At 38.9% G+C, this 22192-nt stretch overlaps 1 protein-coding gene and 1 long non-coding RNA gene across 5 annotated transcripts in view; both read right to left on the bottom strand.

Annotated features, from left to right (window-relative positions):
- The window catches only part of MCC (MCC regulator of WNT signaling pathway), a 172168-nt gene that overhangs the window by 130874 nt on the left and 19102 nt on the right, over nucleotides 1–22192 (bottom strand). The window contains exon 1 of one of the 4 annotated variants that reach the window (XM_032441474.1): nucleotides 15593–16605. The exons of the other annotated variants lie outside the window; for them this stretch is intronic. Coding sequence (XP_032297365.1) covers nucleotides 15593–15649 — 57 coding nt within the window. The 5' untranslated portion in view covers nucleotides 15650–16605. Of the gene's footprint in view, nucleotides 1–15592; nucleotides 16606–22192 lie in introns of those variants that run through there. 4 annotated transcript variants of the gene reach the window in all.
- LOC107306328 lies at nucleotides 5821–11565 on the bottom strand. Its single transcript, XR_004305662.1, has 2 exons — nucleotides 10760–11565; nucleotides 5821–8794 (listed from the first exon to the last, which is right to left on the bottom strand). It is a non-coding gene; the product is annotated as an uncharacterized LOC107306328 (long non-coding RNA).

The following is a 22192-nucleotide window of genomic DNA, read 5'->3' as shown; positions in this document are numbered from 1 at the left end:
CCAGGCCTCTCAAAGAACTCTCAGTCCTCTGCATTCTCTTTTTATTTCAGTTATTTAGTGTTCATTTGATTTTAGCACAAGATGAAACAATGCGTCCTGCGTCTTCTAAAACTTTTCGCTAAATAAGGAAGATGGTGATTTATATTGACAAATTACATTATTATATTGCAATGACTTCATAATCACAATTAATGTACTTGGCACATAACCATAAATTGTGTACAGGTTATTAGATTCCCTAATTAAGAGGTTGCAAGTTCTTTATCTTTCTGTGTATAAAATTTTACACATGAAATACAGCAGTGCTAACAGCACAACACTTGGATTAGTACCACTAATGAGAGTGGCAGTGCCAAAATGTCAATGACTTCACTGTGGTCACAAAGGTCTCAGTTTATCTAGGTCAGTTGTTTTTTGTAATGCCTATTAAAGTGCTGAAGAGACATGAGTAGAATACTGGACTAAATGGAATGAAGTTAAATTTAAAACCATTGATTCTCTTGTAGAGAAACTGAATATTTTATATAATAATTTTTACAAAGGCAAAGTTAAGTTTTCTCCATTGTCTGAAATATTTCATTTCCCCCTTTAAGCTTCTGTAAGACACTGCCTGTGAGCAAAGAAAAGAAGTACTAGTAAAACTGAGGACATGAATCTAGTAGATGTAAGACATCTGCATACTGCTACTGGGAATCCAACTCAGAGTGACCAGAACCACATTCAGATAGATCTCAAGTGCTTCAATGGGAAAAATCTACAGACGATGAAGATATTTCAGGAGATTATTGGAGAGCTCATAGAGAAAAAGTAAAGATATCATCATATAATCTATTATCACTTGTGGTAGACAAACTGTAAGCCACCGTAAAAGCTCAATAAGCAGCTAATTACAAATATTAATGTGACATACTGGAATTTCAGCAAAAACTCAACTAGGCTATCAGCACTTGTGAGTTCTCCAGGAAAATCAATCCTCATGTCAAAATCTGCTAAAGAAGATCAAATTTGCAGAGTACTTCACAGCAAAAAACAAAAACCTTCAAGTAATTACCACTTCCAGTAACTCTCATGTATAAGTTCTCCAGAGATATTACTTTCATCATCAGAAGTTCTATATAAACCCCAAGAACTCCAAGGTATACAACCTGGAGTGGTTTCATAGAATCAAAGAATCTTAAAGGCTGGAAAAGATCTCTAAGATCATCTAGTCCAACCATCCATGCCCATTAAACATGGTCCTCACTACCACATCTACACGTTTCTTGAACCAAACACGTTACCAATTCTGATTTTATATTACATGGCACTAGGAGCTGTCTCCATACAGATCACCTTACTGAAGACACCCTAGCCTGGCTTACACTGGCTTAATTGTCACCATTAATTTTATAAAATCCCATGCTAATTAATCACATGGCAGGTACGTGCCATTCCCCCAACAGAATCAGACTCCTCAAAGTCTCATACAGTCAACACTGCAAGAGGTAGCATTCCCTTACACTTTAATAAGGGCCATTAGCATGAACTCTGAGCAGAACTGTGGAACAAAACATAAATAAAAGGACAGACAATGAAGAGGGAGCTAAGTATGTATAAAAGCAAAAGGCCAAAGGGCAGCAACAATAAATTACCAGCTGCAAGAGGGCCAAAAGAAAGGGCTAATTAAAGCTAAGAGTAGACACAGCACTTAGTAAAGCTGTAAGAAGGACACAGGAGAACAAGCTGCAGATACAGACAGCTGAGAACCAGAATAGCCTACCCAAAAGTAAACCATAAAATTAAATAAACATCTGATGATAGAACCTCTAGGATCTAAATATAACTAATGTTCTGAAGGAAAAAAAAAAAAAAAAAAAAAAGAACAAACAAACAACAAAAAAACAACAACAAAAAAACCCTGGATGCCAGTGGTTGTGCTAACATGCTAACAACTCATCTTTATAAAAATAGGAGGCAACATGTTCTAAAAATCCTTTGTGTCAAGGTCATCTTGTTCTTTCAGCCCTTCTCTCAAGATTACTAAACTGCAAGTTCTCCTCAAGCACTGCCATCAAATCTACTTAAAGTTTGCAACAATGTCATTTGTTAAAGGGAAAAACTGACCCTGACCCAGTCCTGCCAACCATTAAAATCCTCTCAATTCCCTTTCTGTAAAATGGTCTTAAAAGTGTAATTTCATAACCTTGCCCCTGTAAGAAACACTCCTCTCTGCAAGACCAAGCCAGGCAGCTGGAATTGAGTTATCAGTTTGACTAATAAGATTTCTGATAAAGCATGTAACATAACGTTATTAACAAATTGAAATGTAGGTTCTCATGCACTATGACAGAATTGCATCAATAATGGCGTACAGCTTATTTCGGCTCCACAAATGAAATGCACTATGAAGTATAAAGTATCACTGCAATGCTTACCAACATTTCAAATTCAATACAAAGCTTCCTCTACCACCGTTCTATTAACCTGTTCCATTCAAAGGAAAGAACTCTCTGACATAAATAATATCCACTAAATATTGGACATTTGGTCTTTTACCTATTCTAGGATGCCAAATGGCACTGTGAGCCCACTGCTGATAATCTCTGAATGATCATGCATATGAGAGAACAGCCTGAGGACAAATTCCTTTCTTGGAACTAAAAGGGCAAGAAGAAGGGTCTTGGTAACTACAGTCTGGGCAGACTCATCTCAAGACTTGGGAAACAGATAAACCTTGAAACCATTTTAATGCTGACAAAGGATCAGAAAATGATCAGGACTGTCAGCATGGTTTTACCAAGGGGAAATAATTCTTGACAAACTTGAGAAACTTCTGCAATAAAGTGGCTTTGTTGGCAGATCAGTGGTTATTGTCTACTGGACTTAGGCCTTTATAACAGAAAACCTGTTGAAGCATGGGCTAGATAAGCAGATGGAGAGATGGCTGGGCCTACAGGGCGGTAATCACTAGGCACAAAGCCTAGTTGGAGGCCTGTAACTAGCGATATACCTCAGTGGTCACCTACTGGGTTTGATCCTGTTCAGCACCTTCATTAATCTGAATGATAGAGTAGTCTGTATCCTCAGAAAATCTGCAGATGACACAATACTGGGAGTAGTGGAATATAAACAAGAATGTTGTGTTATCATCCACAGGGATCTTGTCAGGCTGGGCCTATAAGAACCTTTTCAAGTTCAACAAGAAGTGCGAAGTCTTATACCTGGGGAGATATAATCCCAGCCACCAGGAACACATTGGGGACCACCCAGCTGGAAAACACCTTGGCAGAAAGGGACCTGGGGTTCACTTTTGAACAAAGGACCACCAAGATGATGAAAGTTCTGGGCAACCTGCTCTGAGCGGCCTTGCTTAAACAGGGTTATTAGACCAGATGATCTCTAGACATTTTTTCCAACCTCAATCATCCTGTCATTCTGAGATGGAACCTGAACTAGCTACACCTAATTGGAATTAATTATTGGGTTTTTAAATGTTTAAATGACACATGAAAAGAGATTTAACATTATACACACAATATGGATAAAATTGAAGTTAAAGAAATTTTCACAGTAAAGAAAAAAATCTCAATCATGGAAAGCAATTAGTGTATTTGCTTTGGTTTCAGAAGGGGTAGGCACTGAAATTCAACTGTGTTGATTTTCACGAAGAAAGATAATTATGGGTATTCATAAATATTCAGCCCTGCAGCGATGTGAAAAAATCTGTACATTTTTAAAAGCATGAAAAAAAGTTGAGTTTTGCAGGGATGTATCTTAGAGTAAGTACATTTATACAGATTTCTATGCCAAATAATGTTTGGCTCTTACGAGTCAGCACGCTTTTTTCTACTTTCCACCACAGGGAAGATACTTAACAGCAGAGAAGAAAAAGTGATCCAATCCATTTTTCATACTAGACTCTCATAAATCAGAAAAAAAAGTCATTCAATTTGAAAGAAAGAAAAAAGTGTATCAAATTTATTTGTTTACATATGGCAGTTACCTCAATATTGTTGTCACACTGGTATCATTCACAGCATTTAAATGACATATCATGCTACCAACAGAGATAAATTTGCCTTCAAAGATTTAATTTCTTTACTGATCATATTCAAAGCAACAGTATACTTGTTCAGCATGGGCCAGTCCTTCTGTTAGGTATACCTGACAGAATATTTGTTCCTAGTATACCCCACATCCCAAGAGACTCATTTTTTTTCCTACAGTAACCAGACTGCAAGTAGACAATCATGAATTTAAGTAAAAATAACCAAGTAAATCTGTAAATCAAACAACAGCAACATCCATAACCAGCAAAATGTCTGCTTTAATATGTTATGCAAGCAGAGGTGGAAAAGAGATAAAGGGTCAGAAAGATGAAATAATCTCATTCAGACTTAGCAGCAAAGGACAGTTCTCAATGCAACATTCACAAATGGTTTCATGGTCACTTGACTGAAAACAGATCGCAAACACACAATCTAAGGCAGTTCAAGCACAGATGACAACTGATGTGCCACCTGAAGGATGCTAGTACTTGCACTAGCTATGGTGAAAAAAAAGCTCAGTCTTTTGGACAAGCCTCAGAAAGTTGTGCTAGCACCAAAACTAGAGGTGCAGTTATGACTATAACTTCATCATAGACTGTTATGACAGCTCCTAATCTTGTCCATCCCGACTTTATAGTCTCTGAGAATCATGCTTTCTGATTAGAAGCTGTAAAGGAGAAGAGCTGGACTTGGAAATCGAGAAAAAGATTAAAAGAGGAGTAAACTCTGGCAGGTACACAGGAGGCTGGAAGGAGAAACTATGTCTTGGAGTAAGGAAATGACATAGAAGGATTGGGGTGTGCAGGTCCCTTAAAGTATTCCTTGGGCAGCAAGCTGGATAGTTTGCAAGACATCATTGCCAGAAGGTAAGAATGGGGACTTGTGAAGGCAGAGAGAAAAGTTGGCTGAAAAAGGTATGGATGAGACCTGCATATTGCCTATGGAACAAATAGTTGGAGGCAGAGTGGTCTGGAAAAAAAAGCCAAAAAATGAGAGACCAGAACTGAATATGTGTGAGCATGGGAAATACACACTAGCTTCTCACCTGTGCAGAAGAGAAGCACCATGAAGTTGTACTATTCAATTTACTACATTAGTGCAGAGGATTTATATTATGTGTTTGCATTAATATTGTACACGAAGCACTTTCAAGTTTCAGATGCTAGGTTTTGAACCATAATGATGATACATCTTTAAAATACTGTTTGTGTTATTATTGATTGCATGCTGTATTTTATAAATTACCATCACTAACCCTCAAAGAATTTCTGAAATGCTTCCATGGATAATGATTTTACCAGCATTCCACTAGATATGTTACAACATGTTTGCATTGGGCTTATGGCCATCTACTGAAGTGAAGCGGTGTTTTTAAAATAGGCCACTTAAACACTTAAAAAGTAAGGATGTTTCAGTGTTCAATACAGTCCCAGAATCACAAAATTATATGGGTTGGAAGGAACCTCTTAGAGATCACCAAGTCCAAACTCCCTGCCAAAGCAAGCTCCCTACAGCAAGCTGCACAGGCAGGCATGCAGACAGGTCTTCAATATCTCCAGAGAAGATGCCCTTGTGGGCAGCCTGTTCCATAGGAAGGAACCCCCATGGGGGAAGTGCAGGTAGCTAGGAGTACTGCTTGGGCAGCAAGACATCTTTGCAAGAAGGTTGGAATGGGGACCTGTTTTGATGGAGAGAGAAGTCACCTGAAAAGAATAGGGATGAAAATGTTGGAATTTTTCTATTAACTATAAACATTTAACACGCAAAGAAAAACTCAGCATTTTAACAGGGGTAGTCTATTCTGACTTTATTTTGTTCAGTGTTCTATACTTGTATAACAACAACAACAACAACAAAAAAAGAGTTTATTGTTACAGTATTGGCCATTAATAATTCAATGCTCTTGACAAGAGGTTTGCATTTATCTCTGAGTAAATGAGCAACGAAAGCATAAACAAGCAATAATACAATCAATGTTTTAAAAGTTCTTAAGATATTAAATAATGCCAGCAATTTTTCAGTGCTCATATACTAACCATATTTTCATTTGTATTTAGAAATACTAATTCTAACACAGACATTTGGATGGTGTAGAAACATCTGAACCAAGATGTCATGGTTTGTAATTTTTGCTATTGGTATTCCACATCATAACATCATATGGAGCACAGAGAAGAAGAACTACATGTCCCAGAGGACCTCATGGTCAGAGAGGGAAATACATCACGGAAGTGACGCTGGCTCTCTGTCTCACTGCCTGGCAGTGGGTGTGGGTGTACTAACAAGCCGTGGCACCTTCAATTTCAAAGTAGGCTTCTTGGTCTTCAGAAAAGCTCTCTTTCTTATTTTACTTGATTTTTTAGCCTCAGTTTCAATTAGATTGTATTATATTGCGCTATCTTGCATTCCAATATCATAGTTAGTAATTTAAGTTCTCCTCCATAGATCGTTGCTGCTGCTCTGTTCGTTTCCTTGAGCTCAGCTCCCATCTCCCTACCCCTTTCCTTTTTCCCTTCCCATTTTTGGGGTCAGGGGGCCCACAGGCCTATTGCCTCCACCCCTGTCACAGATATAGATTGACCTAGATATCTCTGAATTTTAAATGCCACAAGTATTTCTGCTTTTAGGTTCATCTCCTAAATCTAAGTGCTTACAAAAACAAAGTATTGTTTTCAAATACTTTGCATAGTATCAGCTTTCTCTTCGATGTGCATGCTGAAGCATCAATAAGAAGCATGCAGCACTTCAAAGAAGATTTTAGAACATGAAATGTAGAATTAAACTGTGGATGACTTAATGCTTTACCTGTTACCCTGGTCACTTCCAGCCCATGGATGTCATCCCTAAAGCAGACTCAGAATTTTGTCAATTCTTTATTATATCTCACTTTAAATTACAAGTATCCTGAGTTAAGTAACTCACTCAAGTCATTATTTGTCTTAAAAATGTACTCCACTCTACCAAATTACGTCAATTAACATTTTAATTTCAGTTAAAAATTTACATGCATGATTACAACAACTAGGTTAGAATACACAAGACAATTTCTAGAGTCTTAATGAATTCCTCTGTTCATTAGACATAGTAAAAATCTAAATCTTTTGAAAACATAAATTATTCACACAGAAGATTCATTTATATGGCAAATCTTGATGTGGGACTAATACAGACTTCCACCAGCGTCAAAGCACTCTCTTTAGCAGCATGAGATCCTACTCCCCGCATCCAGTCTCTGTAGTTCCATCAATATGAATTCTCAAATTCAGCTATCATCACATTTCCCTGCAAAGCACACTGACTGATATATTTTTATTACATGTAACCAAAGAGCTCCAGCAGGCTTTTCCACATATTCTAGGACGCAGAAGCAAAATCTGCTACTTTAAATACTATACAAAGTCAGAAAGACTGTAAAACTTTAAGATACAGGAAAAAAAAGAGCGGCAACACATTTTCTTTTCAGTCCACTATCAAACTACTTGGGGCTCAAGATCAAAATATTTCATTGTACTCTACCATAGCTGTCCATTTTCTTTGGAATGCCTCTCCCTGTGCCCCCTCTTCACACATATATGCAGCAGAGACACTTTTACCTTTGGAACCAACAACTCTGCAATCTATGGATTATTTCCAAGTGGTTACATTTATGCATTCCTTTATAGAACAACGATCCATGGATTGCAGAGTAAAACAGCCCCCAAAAAACTTCTGAAAAGGTACGAACATAGAGCACACATGCCCAAGTCCTTCGTCCAAGACTGTTCACAGACAGAAATGTGTTTTTCTTTTACAACACAAACTGGAAGGAGAGAAGGGGAATGGTGACTTGACTTCTACCTCCAAAAATCTCCCAGGAATGAACCCTACTTTTTGATGTAAGAAGAAATACACAAAGAGTCTGAAAACATTCAGAACACTCAACACATTATTAATGTTATATTCACAGCTTGCATTTATCTTTATTAATTTCTTAGCCCATAAGGCATTTTTCAAATATGTTTTTCTAGGATCAAGACATATTAAAATATCAGACAGACTAGTTACATAATCTCTGTTTGGTTTTGGTTTTTTTCATTAGGATGCTGCAGAAGAGCATTATTTGTGCTGACAGTATCTGGGCATTTTGAGTAATCTTTTTATAGTCCTTCAATTCAACAGGATCCAAGCCTGGAAAATACTTAGTTTGTATGATAAGCAGCTCACACAAATCCTGAAAATAAACATTCTTTGAAGTCCATATGTTTTTTCACTGGAAATGTGATGCATCTGTCACACAAATTATATATGTTGGTCATGCCAGAAATCAGAGTCCACTTGGTTAGACTACAGAACCAAGTTTATGTTCTAACTGATAACATATCGGCAGATTTCTCTATTAATGAACTGTGGATGTCCAAATGATTCTGGAAAAGATATCTCTCCCCTTTTACACGATGCTTTTACTTATGTAATTTATCACAAGGTTCATATAAGACACAGAAATCAATCAGATTTTTTCAAAGAGAGATGAATAATCCATAGTAGATTAGTGAAACTGAACAGAAGTGTATCCAATCCAAGAGTTTCATTCAGACTTGATTGTCACTATCCAGGAGCATGATCGGTGAAGTTTCCCATTAAATAATTTTCTTTAAATTAAACAGCTGCAGCAGCATTACTGAGATACTTTGATCTAGGTTGCTGTGTTCCCTCTTCTAAGACATGACGTGCAGTGCAAACTGTTGGTCAGCTGTTCACAAACATCATTCACATGTTCATTTTAACTCCTGTTACAAACCAAAACACAGTGGAGCTTTGTCAAGGCTCAAGTACCTTAAATATGCCATATTTAGTGCTTGATAATCATATTCTATCAGTTGCAAGATCATTATATTTTAAGGGATTTACATGAGCAATTTATCACCATTCCCAAAGCATGCATCATCAATATGCTTGGGGAAACCACACACCCTCTCTGGTGGGCAGATGTTTTATGTTCTCTTTTTCATGACGAGTTCCATATGCCTTTCACATGGAGGGCCAGGGCCATGTCTGGCAGCAGTGAGAAGCTTCCAGTGGGAGATGGTACTCATGTGTTCAAAAGAAGTAGCAAGAGTGTACACTGGCACGCTTGTTGCACAGCTAAAGACCACTCAGGAAGCAGATGAAGTATCAGGGTAACATTTGCTCACTGTCTGTCTTAGTAAGACTGTCAAACCCAGGAAGACAAAACAACCATTTGAGATCTAATCCCAGTCTTAAACACAAACAAAACCCATTCTCTACTCCATCAGTGCTATTTCCTCACATGCATGTATGTTATGAGCACAAGCTGATGCCTGTCTGAAAAAGCACGGAAACACGTGGGAAAGTCTCTCAGCGTGGGGACTGTTGCTGCTGAATGTTTCCCTTGCCAGGAGGTCTCAGCCTAAAGCTGTGCACCTCACCTCACCTGACCTCAGACTCACCCACAGGCTCACGAACACAACTTCAAGCCATGCAATCCCTTCTCTTTCTGCAGTTCTCCTTTTACATGATTTTCTCCTTAAAGTGTCATTTCTAAGTATAGCAGCAGTGGAATGTAAACCATAAAAAAAAAGAACAAAGAAAGAAACATTCTGTCAGTCAAATTACAAAAGGCTCAGAATTTAAGCCTTTCAAATTTGGCTCTATGCTTCTACAAATCTTGTATAACTCAAAACACTTTGATGAAATCCATTTTATGATCTCATTATTCTGCTCCCCACACAAATGCAAACTTTGAATCCTGTCTTTTCTTCCCCTTTTAAAACTTTTAAATATCCCATTGTTAAGTAGACAAATAAACTACTCCTCTTCCCAAAAGAAATAGAGAGTGTTGCTCTAGGCAACGTACAGGGTTAATGAACATATGGATCAACATAAGGTTGCAAGCCACGATGGTCACTCCCTAAATAATTGACTTCCAAGTACAAAGAAAGAATCATGAAGTATACAACTAAAAAAGCACAATAACTTCCAATTTCGACGTTTCCTTCTTTAAAAATATGCACCACCCACTTAGATAATGAATGACTAAAGAATGCAATAACATTAAATGTAACATTTGTGTCTAAAGTGCTGAATGTATTGCAGTACTACAACACCAGATCTTAGCCCACATCAAAATCTCTCTGTCATAGTCTTGCCGTCAGCAAGTTCACAAGGTTCACTTCAATGAAAACTGGATCTGAGAATATAATTTGACTCTTAATCCAAGGATACAATTTAGCCCTTAAGTAAGCAACTGAGAAAGACACTACAAAGCTTACTAATTGTATTCCCTTAATGTTCCTATGCTACTCTTTTGAACTGTCCATGATTAGACATGTGCACGACTGTCGACAGCATTCAGCATATTAGCTGTACCAGGTAAGACAACAGAATTCCCTGTTTCAGCACTGGATGGCTTGTGGAGGGGCTTAAGAAGAAGACTAGCATGCAGTGATACCTCTCCATAAATACTGGCTTCAGCTTATAACAAACTGAACTTCAAGGAGTTCCTGAGTAAAAGGTGGTGTCTTTGAATTTGAAAGAAGAAAATAGAGATTAGACCAACCGGCTCCTCTTATACAAACATGTCTTTCTGAAAAACTACTGGAGGAAAGAATACGTAGAAAGCAAATAAATTCTGATAAATTAAAAAACAAACGAACAAAAAAACCCAAAAAAAACCCCAAAAAACCAAAAAAACCCCACAAAAACATGAAGCCTCTATGCATTTAAATGCTTACCTGGATGTGTTTTCGTGACACTCTTAAAGTTGGTTTTAATTGTACAGTACAGTACAACTAAAACTAAAACTAACAACAAAGGAATCCAAAATTCACTCACTTAATTTGGGTGTTACGTATTGCATAAAAATCACACCCATACTCCATCCAGCCTTAAAAAGCAAACTGCAAATAACAGTAAGGTGTAATGTAATTCTGCTATGTTCTTTGAGCAGAAGAGAGAGAAGTCTGAATGGAAAGTAAAACAGAAGAAATATGGTACCAATGTGCAGACCAATAAACAACAACTTGGACTGCAAAAGTAGTAAACCACAAAGCACCTCACTGACCTGCAACATAAACCTGTGAGTTTTTCTCTTTTATTTATTCCTGCATGACCTTTGGAATGGGACAGGGTTAAGCAATGAAGACTATCAAGATCTGTTTACCTGAACTAAACCTTACAAATAGTAAAAATTAACCACACACAAATTTCTACAATTGCAGCTGTGTCTTGGAAAAAAATATGCCAATTAGTTTTTGCCCATTTCCCAAAGAACAATCTAAATCCCAAGCAGAGAAAGTTTCAATACAAATGCAATGAGTTGCAGCAATTTCACTTTCTGTCTCATCTAATGCATCCATTCAACAACACATTTACTATACCTCCAGGGCTTTGTAGTTTTCCTATTTATTTTAATAAGAGTAGTTTCATGCCTAGAGCTTCACATACTGAGAAGAAGAGATCAAGGCACCTACAACACAGATCACAGAATCACACAGAATCACAGAATTACCCGGGTTGGAAGGGACCTCAAGGATCATGTAGTTCCAACCCCCCTGCCTAGCAGGGCCACCAAACATACACCTTTACTAGATCAGGTTGCCCAGGGCCCCGTCCAACCTGGCCTTGAACACCTCCAAGGACGGGGCATCCACAACCTCACTGGGCAGCCTGTTCCAGGACCTAACCACTCTTCTAGTAAAGAACTTTCCCCTAACATCCAACCTAAATCTTCCCTCCTTCAACTTAAAACCATTTCCCCGTGTCCTGCTATTATCAGCCCTTTCGAAGAGTTTACTCCCCTCCTGGGAGTAAGTTCCCTTCAGGTACTGAAAGGCTGCAATGAGGTCACCCCGCAACCTTCTCTTCTCCAGGCTGAACAAACCCAACTCCCTCAGCCTGTCCTCATAGGGGAGGTGCTCCAGCCCCCGATCATCTTTGTGGCCCTCCTCTGGACCCTTTCCAAAATTTCCATATCTTTTTTGTACTGAGGGCTCCACACCTGGACACAGTACTCCAGATGGGGCCTCACAAGAGCAGAGTAGAGAGGGACGATCACCTCCCTATCCCTGCTGACCACCCCTCTCCTGATGGAGCCCAGGATCCCATTTGCTTTCCGGACTGCCAGAGCGCACTGCTGGCTCATGTTAAGTTTCTCATCTATCAGGACCCCTAGGTCTTTTTCTGCCAAGCTGCTCTCAAGGACAACTCCTCCCAGGCTGTACAGGTGCCTGGGGTTCTTCCAGCCCAAGTGCAAAACCTTGCACTTTGCCGTGTTGAACCTCATTAGGTTCACCCGAGCCCAGCTTTCCAGCCTGTCAAGGTCCTTCTGAATGGCATCCGTTCCCTCCACCGTATCGACTGCACCACTCAGCTTGGTGTCATCAGCAAACTTGCTGAGGGTGCACTCCATTCCCTCATCGATGTCATTAATAAAGATGTTAAAGAGCACTGGTCCCAAGACAGACCCTTGAGGGACACCGCTCGTTACCGGCCTCCACCTGGACATAGAGCCATTGACCACCACCCTCTGTCTGCGGCCTTTCAACCAATTGCTTATCCATCTAGTTGTCCACCCATCAAATCCACCTCCCTCCAATTTGGAGATGAGGATGTACAAAATCTGATCACAGCCTCTTCTGGTCAGTCATTCTTTTGCCATGCAGACACAGATAACAGCACTCTTCAATATGGAAATATTTACTGACAGTAGAGATAAAACTATGGGTAAAAACATGCTAACATTGCACTTATTTCATCATTTCCTAACAGAACCAGTAACAACTTTTCCCACTGAACACAGTGCCCTGTCTTCCACTGATCAAAAATAAACATCGGCACACAAAAAATATAATCAAAAATGAAAGAAAAGGGGAAAAGCATGACAAAATGGAGAGAAACATGGATCTATAAAGTATATGTACAGCCCTTAGTCAAGTCCTCCCATCTTTAATAAGAGCAACCAAAGCAGTGCAAGTCAACAACAGAAAAAAGTCTAACACAGATTTGCAAGTTACAGAGAGAAGAAACTTAGCTGAGAAATTAAGAGATAAGTAACTAACTGCTTCTCAGAGGACTTGTGCAACTTATCCCATGAGTAATACACTGTGTCTGTAAATTCTCCATGTTTCATAAAAAACAATGATCTATCAAAGACCAACACTGAGATCGGCTGACCAGGCCCTCTGAGTAAAATAGACCAAAGTATGCTTACACAAGCAGCTCAAATCACAAAGATAAAAAGCAACAGAAAATAAATTATGATTCACAGATGGGGAAAGCCAGGAATTTTCCCCCTGTACTCAGCTCTGGTGAGGCCACATCTGAAGTATTGTGTTCAGTTTTGGGCTCCTCACTACAAGAAAGACATTGAGGCCCTGGAGCGTGTCCTGAGAAGGGCAACAGAACTGGTGAGGGGTCTGGAGCACAAGTCTTATGAGGAGCAGCTCAGGGAGCTGGGATTTTTCAGTCTGGAGAAGAGGAGGCTCAGGGGAGACCTCACTGCACTCTACAACTTCCTGAAGGAGGTTGTGATAAGGAGGGGTTTGGCTTCTTCTCCCAGGCAACAAACAAGACCCGAAGAAATGGCCACAAGTTGTATCAGATGAGGTTTAAACTGGACATAAGAAGGAACTTTTTCCCTCAGAGAGTGGTCAGGCACTGGAATGGCTGCCCAGGGAGGTGGTGGAGTTGCCATCCCTGGCAGTGTTCAAGAGGTATCTGGATGAGGAGCTATGAGAGATGGTTAAGTGGCTTGTTGTAGCAACAGTAATGGGAGGATGGTTGGACTAGATGATCCTGTAGGTCCTTTCCAACCATGTGATTCTATGATTCTATGATTCTGTGAATTTAAGATCTCCACTGGAATGTCTGCAGTCAGAATGGGGACTACTTCTTACTCATCTCTGGCACTAGACTATAAATATAAATCAAGTATTAAAGTAAGCTTGTTGGAACAAAATAACAAAACAAACAAGGAAAATGTTCTATGATACATGAACACTGACTTCTTTTTGAAATTCCTCATGTTGAGCAGCAGAGGAAAAATATACTTCTTACAACAACAGTCCTATTTTGTGAATGAGTAAAATAAATCTGAATAGAAACGGTAGAAATGTTATCAGTAAATACTGCCTGATCCAAATAACTTGGCAAGTATGCAGGACTTTGCATTTCGTGTGACTCTGTAGCTTTGAAAATCAAATGCAGAAGGGACACAACAGGACAACAGCACAAGCGTAGCCAAGAACCACATGGCAGACTTCTGCAAAAAATAACTCATAATAAAATATCTCATACAAAAAATAACTTAAGCTTTTATACTGAGTTTTTGAACCCAATTTATGCTGTGTTGCCAATATATATTCTCCAAACAATGATTTGAAAAAAGATAATGTAAAGTGAATTAAATTGATTCCTTTGTAGTTAGAGGAGGAATGTACATAAAATTTGTTTTACTTGTAATCCCCAGTCACAAACCTGCCATTCATCCTGCATGACAAGGCACTGCACTCACTAAGGTCTCAAATATTTACCCTGCTGTCCTGTTCACTAAACCACTGATTTAATGTACATTATACATCTTAGTGTTTCCCATCTCTGGACAATTAATATCTCATTCTGTCAGGTATGTCCTATTATTTCTAATAAAACAAAACATAAAATTATATATATATATATATATATATATATATATATATATATATACACATATATATGCATTACAATGTAAGGTGCATTAAAAAATAAATGGGCAATGAAGAGAGAAGCCCTTCAGTTAACTGGGTCCAGAGATTCAATTTTCTACAAGATGACCCCAATAAAATACTTAAGATTTTATGGCATTATTCAAATTGGCAGTTCTCAAGGCAAATAAGCTCACAAAGATGATACATCTAAGATTTTTCATTAACTACCAAGATACACTTCTTCTAACATATTCATTAAATATCTACATAACATTTGATATGACTTTAATTTCTGATTTATTAAAAACATTCACAAATATGTTATGCAGAAAACAGACATACCCATACCTGTAATAAATAACAGCTGACTACAGTTTGCAAGGCAAAAGCAAAAAGTTTCCCATGGTTTGCTTTCTTTTAAGCAAGGAAGGTAACATTCATCTAACATAAAGAAACAACATTACCTTGTATAAATACAGTCAAACACAACTTTGCCAGTGCTGTTGTCATACCAATAAATATTTGTCATCTTCCTTTAGCCCATCTCCCTTCTAAATTAGTTACTGTCTTAATCTCAATTGAGATCTCCATATTTCACCCACTGTAAAGATGAACCTTGGGTGTAAACACAGCTCTTGGGAGGTAAGGCAATCTCTGCTGCATGGTAACAGGAAAAAGCATCTTGACATGATTGCATCGTTTGCTTTTCACCACTTATTCAGTCTAAAGCAGCAAGAAAGTTCAGGTCATTTCCTCACTGGCACAGCAAGTTACAGCAAGTTACATATTCTATTAATTTTTAATTGCATTGCTTGCGGAGTGAAAGCCCAAAAGGGGAGTGTTTATTTTTAAAGCACAAAGAAGGGCACTGAAACTGCTTACCTCACTCAGCTCTGCAGGAGAGTCATTTCCATATTTCAAAGCAACTCCAGAATTCATGATGAGACTTCTCAGGGCTTGATGATTTCTGCAGGTTTTAATGCTTCGAAGATTTGTTTAACCCATTCAATACTTCTCCAATATTCTTCTGTCTTGAATGTTCTGCTCTAGACAGCCATTTTTATTCCACGTTAACTGTTAACATTAACAATCTAAGACCTTATAAAAGACCCAAACTAGTTTTCTCTTCACACATGATCCACGGCTGCTAAGTAATTTACTAATACCACGGAGGGCTCAGAAAATCCCAGGAAGAAGCTGCTTGCTTAGATCCCAGGGCTGTCTCAGTCCATCCACAAGTCGTGCTTCACCTCTGCTGTATGTTTTATGCTGCTCTTTTCCGCAACTCCATTTAAGGGCATCTCATAGCGTTGCTTAATGTACTTGGAACAATTTAGTAAGCTTTGCTCAAGTTCAGAGAGAAAATAAAAGGAGAGCTGCTGTGGTCTTCAGTGTTTGGGAGGGAGAAGGGAAAAGAAAAGAAAGCTGCTGTCTCTGAGACAAGCCAATGCTGCACTTCACGCTGAAGTTTCCCTTCCCAGCGAGCCTGGAGTTTAAGTGGTTTATGATCAAACACAGCTGTCTTGCTGCTGGCTAAAGGGTGCATGGAAGGGGCGGTACTAAAGGGAGAGTGGGAGGGAGAGAGCTATAGAGAGTTCATTTTGGAATTACAGCCATCTTTCCAGCTTTCTATATACTAATTACTGTACCAAAACTATAAAGCTAAACAAGTAACAGGAAATGCCACCTGGACAACAATAAAGTTGAATTCCTACTTCCTTGTTCCCACTTGCAATTCAGTAAAGAAAGCTGGGTAGTTCTCGGGGTGGGAGTTGTAAAGATTTCAAAAGGTCACAATAAAAGCCAAAAGCACAATTAGAAAGCTGCAGGTTTTATATAACACACTAGCATTTTACAAAGCCTTTGGGGAGATGCTATATAAAGAAGGGAGGAAAGAAGAACCATTTAATTTCAGTATCCAGTAAAAAAAATCTAGAAAAATCCTTAACAAGATAAATTTGAGGTCATGCTGTACCCACTGCAAGAACAACAAAACAATTATTTTCCCACTCCCTCTCTCCCCCAGAATCTAGTGGCAGCCCTACACACTTTGCAGTGCTGGATTATGCTACACTTATAAGCAGGGAATGCCAAACTTCGCAGCTGAAACTTTACTGATCATCATACTACACTTCATTACAAGGATGTCAAATCCTGAAAACTGTTCAAAAAATTCATGAGAAACAGGAATAAATGCGATTGTAAACCATGGCACAATCCTCACACCCTTGCAATAATATGCACTTCAAAAGTTAAACTTTTAATATCATCCAAAGATTTTAATTTTAATTTCTTCTCCATTAATCTTAGATGAGTATCAATATGAAGGCATAACAATAATTCATCCAAATGACCATGTAGAAAGTGCATTAAGAAGGCAAACACATACATAATGATCCACGATACTAGACATAACAATCCCTTTCTGGGCTTCTCTCCTTACCCAGTGCCCAGTGTCAGGAACTGGCTCAAGGGAGTAAGGACAATGCCACAACCTCTCTACAAATGTTTTACTTTTATTCTCCAGGCCTATTTTCACGCTACTTGTTTCTTTTTTCTGTATTCTCTCGTTTGCTCTTGGTAATCTGTACTTTTGACTTTGCTTTGTTTTTCATGCTGACCAAGCATTGCCTCCAGCTTTTATTATTTGATTCATTGAGAGTATCTTTCCTGCCTTACATTCACGTTCCATTCCAACTCCACATTTAGTGCTTCTCGGTATTCCTTATTCATTCGCTTTGTCCCCGACATGTTTCAATTTTCCTTTCCTCAAGTAATGGCAAGGGGCTGCACTGCTCTCTGCTGGCAGATCGTAGCCATCTCAGCCATCAGAGGCGTACAGACCAGCGCTACAACAGGCAGACAGCACCAAGGAGGCCAAGAACAGGCAGAGTCCTCCAAACTGCAGCATGGAACTGTACAACCGGTGCAGTTTTGTGTACAGATTTCCCGTGCATTGAAAATGTGGTTCTTTATAGTGGTTCTGTATATTCTCTTACCTCAATAACTCAGTGGTTTGCTACCAGAGTAAGAAGCATGTCTAGAACTACATCCTCATGCTGATAAATATTGGAAAGGCACTGCTAGCAGGATCCTCAGGGTGACTGTGGAGAGGGATTGTGATGCTTTGTTCCTGTTGGTCACCAAGGGTAAACCAACCACAGGAAAGGTGAGGGTGTGTGTTGGGTTGCCACCTCTTAAAGGTGTGAACCTGTCTATGGCAGCCCTGAGTATCTTCAAGGCTTCCAGCCCCCAAAAGCACGTCAATGCAGAAAAGACATTGAGGTGCTGGATCAGGTCCAAAGAAAGGCAACAAAACTGGTGCAGGGTTTGGGGATATGCCCTACAAGGAGTAACTACAGGAACTGGGGATGCTTATGTTTAGTCTGGTCTCTTCAAATACCTGAAGGGTGGTTGTAGCAAAAGTGGGGCTGGACCCTTCTTACTTGTGACAGGCAACAGGATGAGGGTAAATGGCCTGAAGTTGCACCAGGGGAGGTTTAGGTTGGATGCGAGGAAAAACTTCTTTATAGAAAAGGTTGTTAAGCACTGGAATAGGCTCCCGTGGGAGGTGGTTGAGTCACCATCCCTGAATGAATTTAAAACGACCTGTATATGATGTTCAGGGACACCATTTAGTAGTGGGTTCTTAGAGTTAGAATAGTATGGTTTGGTTGTGGTTAGACTTGATGATCTTTAAGGTCTTTTCATACTAATTCTATGATTCAATGATTCTAAATACAGAAAGGAGCTGGAGAAGGTGGAGTTGGACTTGATGATCATTATGGATCATCTTATCCAACTTGGGATATTCTACGACTCTAAGATTCAGTTTAAAATTAAAAATCAGTTTTGGTTCATGGGCAAACTAATGAAGTAGTTAAACCAAATGGATGATAAATTATTTTAACTTCAATTCCAAAAAACACCCACTGCAATTGTTACAAGGGGCACTGAGTGGTACAGGATTATACACTGCATAGCTGGAAAGCATAGATCATTCTTTAACTAATGGGTACTGGCAGTGCTATTTCAATGTGTTCTGAAGTCCTTAAAAACTTCTCATGTTTTTCTTTACTACACTGTTAGCTAAGACTAAATGCATCACCCCTCCGAGATAATTACATCACGGTTTTGAAATACTCATCCAGAATATTTCTAGACATCAGAAGATTTAGAACTTGTTCCCCTGTGAAAACTCAAAGTATCTAGCATTTCTATGAGTCCGTTTACTGATTCACTGAAAGCATCACACCACAAGATTACATTCCCAGATAGATTTCACCACTGTTCAGTTTCACCGTTTCCAGATGCAAGAGATCTAATGCAGCAGCAAGTACTATAAAAACTTCACTGAAGCCAGTGCACACTCTCCCTTTGGCCTCAAGAATCCAAATTTTATACTGTCAGAAAAAGAATAGAGAGCCCTGTGATTCAGAGGCGCCTAGTGAGCTCAATCCCTACCTATTCCTAACAGTTCTCTCCCTTAACTTAGTTCCTCAACTAGGATAACAATGTTTCCTTTCCCTCAATCTAGTGTTTGCCTTTGTTTTTATCATCTACTCTCATTGGGATGTGCATATATAAGTGCACAGGTGGATGCAGGGGTACAGGAAACTCTTAATACACAGCCGAACATTTCTTGGCCATAGGAAGATTCTCTGGATTCCTCAGTCTGTGCTCCCAGTATAGAAATAAGAAGGGGTAACAAAAAAGCAGAATGAATTCAGCTGTAACTGTGGCTGACAATAAGGGGCATCCTCCAAAAGAGTTCTGTCAAGAAAGAGATACTGATCTCCCACTCAGTCTCAGGGCATTCTGATCAATTACTGCTTTCTGTACCTCTAAAGCACTCACAATGCATACTGCTTGTAGGTAAGTGCATTTGCACTGATAGATTTTTTCCAAGATAATTTCAGAATTATCCAGTAAAAACCATTAGTGTACCCAGTTTGCTCACTGTGGAAACAACAATTCCACGGTCACTCTACTCTGTTACTCTTTTAAACCTGCATTAACAATCGTTTAAATGTACTGAAGATTTACTGAGGAGTCTATGCTTTGATCTGAAAAATCATTGAATCAGACTGACAGTATCCATAATAGTATTCTTTTGGGACAAGATGCAACACTTAGGATATGGAAAAACTGAACAACCACAGTTATTTTACAAGGTCCTCCCTCACAAGACCTGTCTGTTTCTTAACAGTTATTGGAACAGGTGTAATAACCATTGCCACATATGAATTTTCCATCCTTGACAGCATCCTTTCAACCCTTGACAATGATCTGTTAAATACTTTGACATCACATTTTTCAGTACACCAGTGTACACCATTCTCTAACAAGCAGTTTCACTCCACACACCACAACAAATAGCTGACCACAATTCCAGGACATGTGGAATAAAATGTTGGTTTGTTTTGATTAATAATCACTGCAATCAAAATGACACTGAGTGGAATTCACTAAGCATTTCAGCGTCATCTGTACAATCAGAGCAGCACACTGTACAATGCCCCACACAAATAAATTCCACGTTCATATATTGCAAACCTACTATGCACAACTTGAGCGCATTCTTGTTCTCACTCTGTTACAAAATATACATTGCCAACATTAAAATTTCAATGGACAAATGGGAAATTAAATACAATACTTAGATAATGTTTCCAGACAGCTCTTCATTCCACAGCATTAATGCACTCTTACTTAAAAGGGAGAGGCTAAAAGGAACTCAGGTTCTTGATGTAAACTGTTGCTATTTAATGCCAGTGAATAGTATGCATCTAGGGTTAGAGAACAAAAAAAATCCAACTCATTTGAAACAACTCTAAGTAACCTTACACCAAAGAATGAAACTGTCTCTGAAAAACACAAGCAAACTTACCTTCTTTCATTCAATCACACCATCTTGATTAGTCTAAAACATCTAGAATAATGCAATTACCAAACAGCACTTCAATCAGATGCTCTCACCCCTTCACCCTTCTCCAAATACTTAATCCACTTAAAAAGCCATGTCCTTGACCTGACCAGTCTCCATGGGACTCTACATTTGATCCTCTTTTCAATTCTCCAGTATTTCATGCCATGCAGCCACTCACCAACCTGTCAGCCAGCCACTCTCATTTTCTGCCATTTCATCCAAAGCCATCACATTCATTTTGATTCCCTCTGACCCCACTAAGCCTTAAACAGAAGGTCAGAACAGGAAAAGGACCAGGGAGTAAATGTGTGCTTGTTATTCATGTTTGAGATGTGTCTGAGAGGACAACAGGGAAAGATGGCAGCAATTTCTACAGTGCTTTTATCTTGCAGCCATCTAATTATCCTCATGGTTCATCTGCTCCTTGCTTAAAACAAGGGCACTCTTTTAAGTACCATTCATGTCATCATATTTCTGCTTAGCTTCCGTTCATCACTGAATATTCCTTCTGCTCAGTCATGTATTCTACTTGTCCTTATGCCAGGCAATGAGCGCAAGGGGCAACGGGCACAAAATGGAACACAGGAGGTTACTCCCGATCATCAGGAAGCACTTCTATGCTGTGCAGGTGATGAAATGCCAGAACAGAGAGGATGTGCAGTCTCCTCCTTGGAGATCTTCAAAAGCTGTCTGGATGTGGTCCTAGGCACCCTGCTCTGAATATCTCTGTTGCATCAGGGGTAAATTGCTCTCTGCCAATATCAGACATGATGAAGTTCTGTGACTATGCATAAGGAAATTCACTCAATACATTTTTAGCCTCTAAGATCCTGGCAGCTGCTCTGATTTAACTTTTTCCAGTTGGGAAAATGAGATATCAGATATTCTCTTATTTCCATATCTTTTCCTTCATACACTCTTATTTACAGGTCTGGTCATCACTACCCACCTATGCCCTCATCTCTCAACATTCAGGTCTCCCAGCTCATTATCTACCCAGTTCTTTGCTCTAAGATATCCATGTGCAGTCAGTCTGAATTTACCTTTTCTAAACATCAGTATTTTCTCCACAGACTTCTAATAACACTGGCATATTAAACAAATAACTCCCTGGATCTGTGACTAAGTGCTCACACTGACACGATGAAGACAGAGGGAACCCAGACCCTGGTTTACACCAGCACCCAGGCATCCCATTTTGACATGCAGGGTCACTGTCTCTTTAAAATGCTTAAAAGATTCATTGATGAGTACTTTCTGACAATATATATATATATATATATATATATATATATATATATATATATACACACACATGTGTGTACAGATGTACATACACACATTTATGTATGTGTAATGTGTGATGTAATGTGTAATGTTATGTATGTATCAAAATTACAGAGTTTGGATTCATTGAAATGTTTTATTTGAAACACTTTCAATCAGATGAATTTTATAAATGCAAGGCATCTGATGGATATTGTCCTGAAGTCCTTGTCATGGTTTAATAATTTTGTAATTTTTGCTATCAGTATTCCACATCATAACATCAT

Source organism: Coturnix japonica, chromosome Z, assembly GCF_001577835.2.
Source record: "Coturnix japonica isolate 7356 chromosome Z, Coturnix japonica 2.1, whole genome shotgun sequence".
Classification (NCBI taxonomy): Eukaryota; Metazoa; Chordata; class Aves; order Galliformes; family Phasianidae; genus Coturnix; species Coturnix japonica.
Note: the sequence above shows the minus strand (reverse complement) of the source record. Positions and strands in the feature narration are given on the sequence as shown.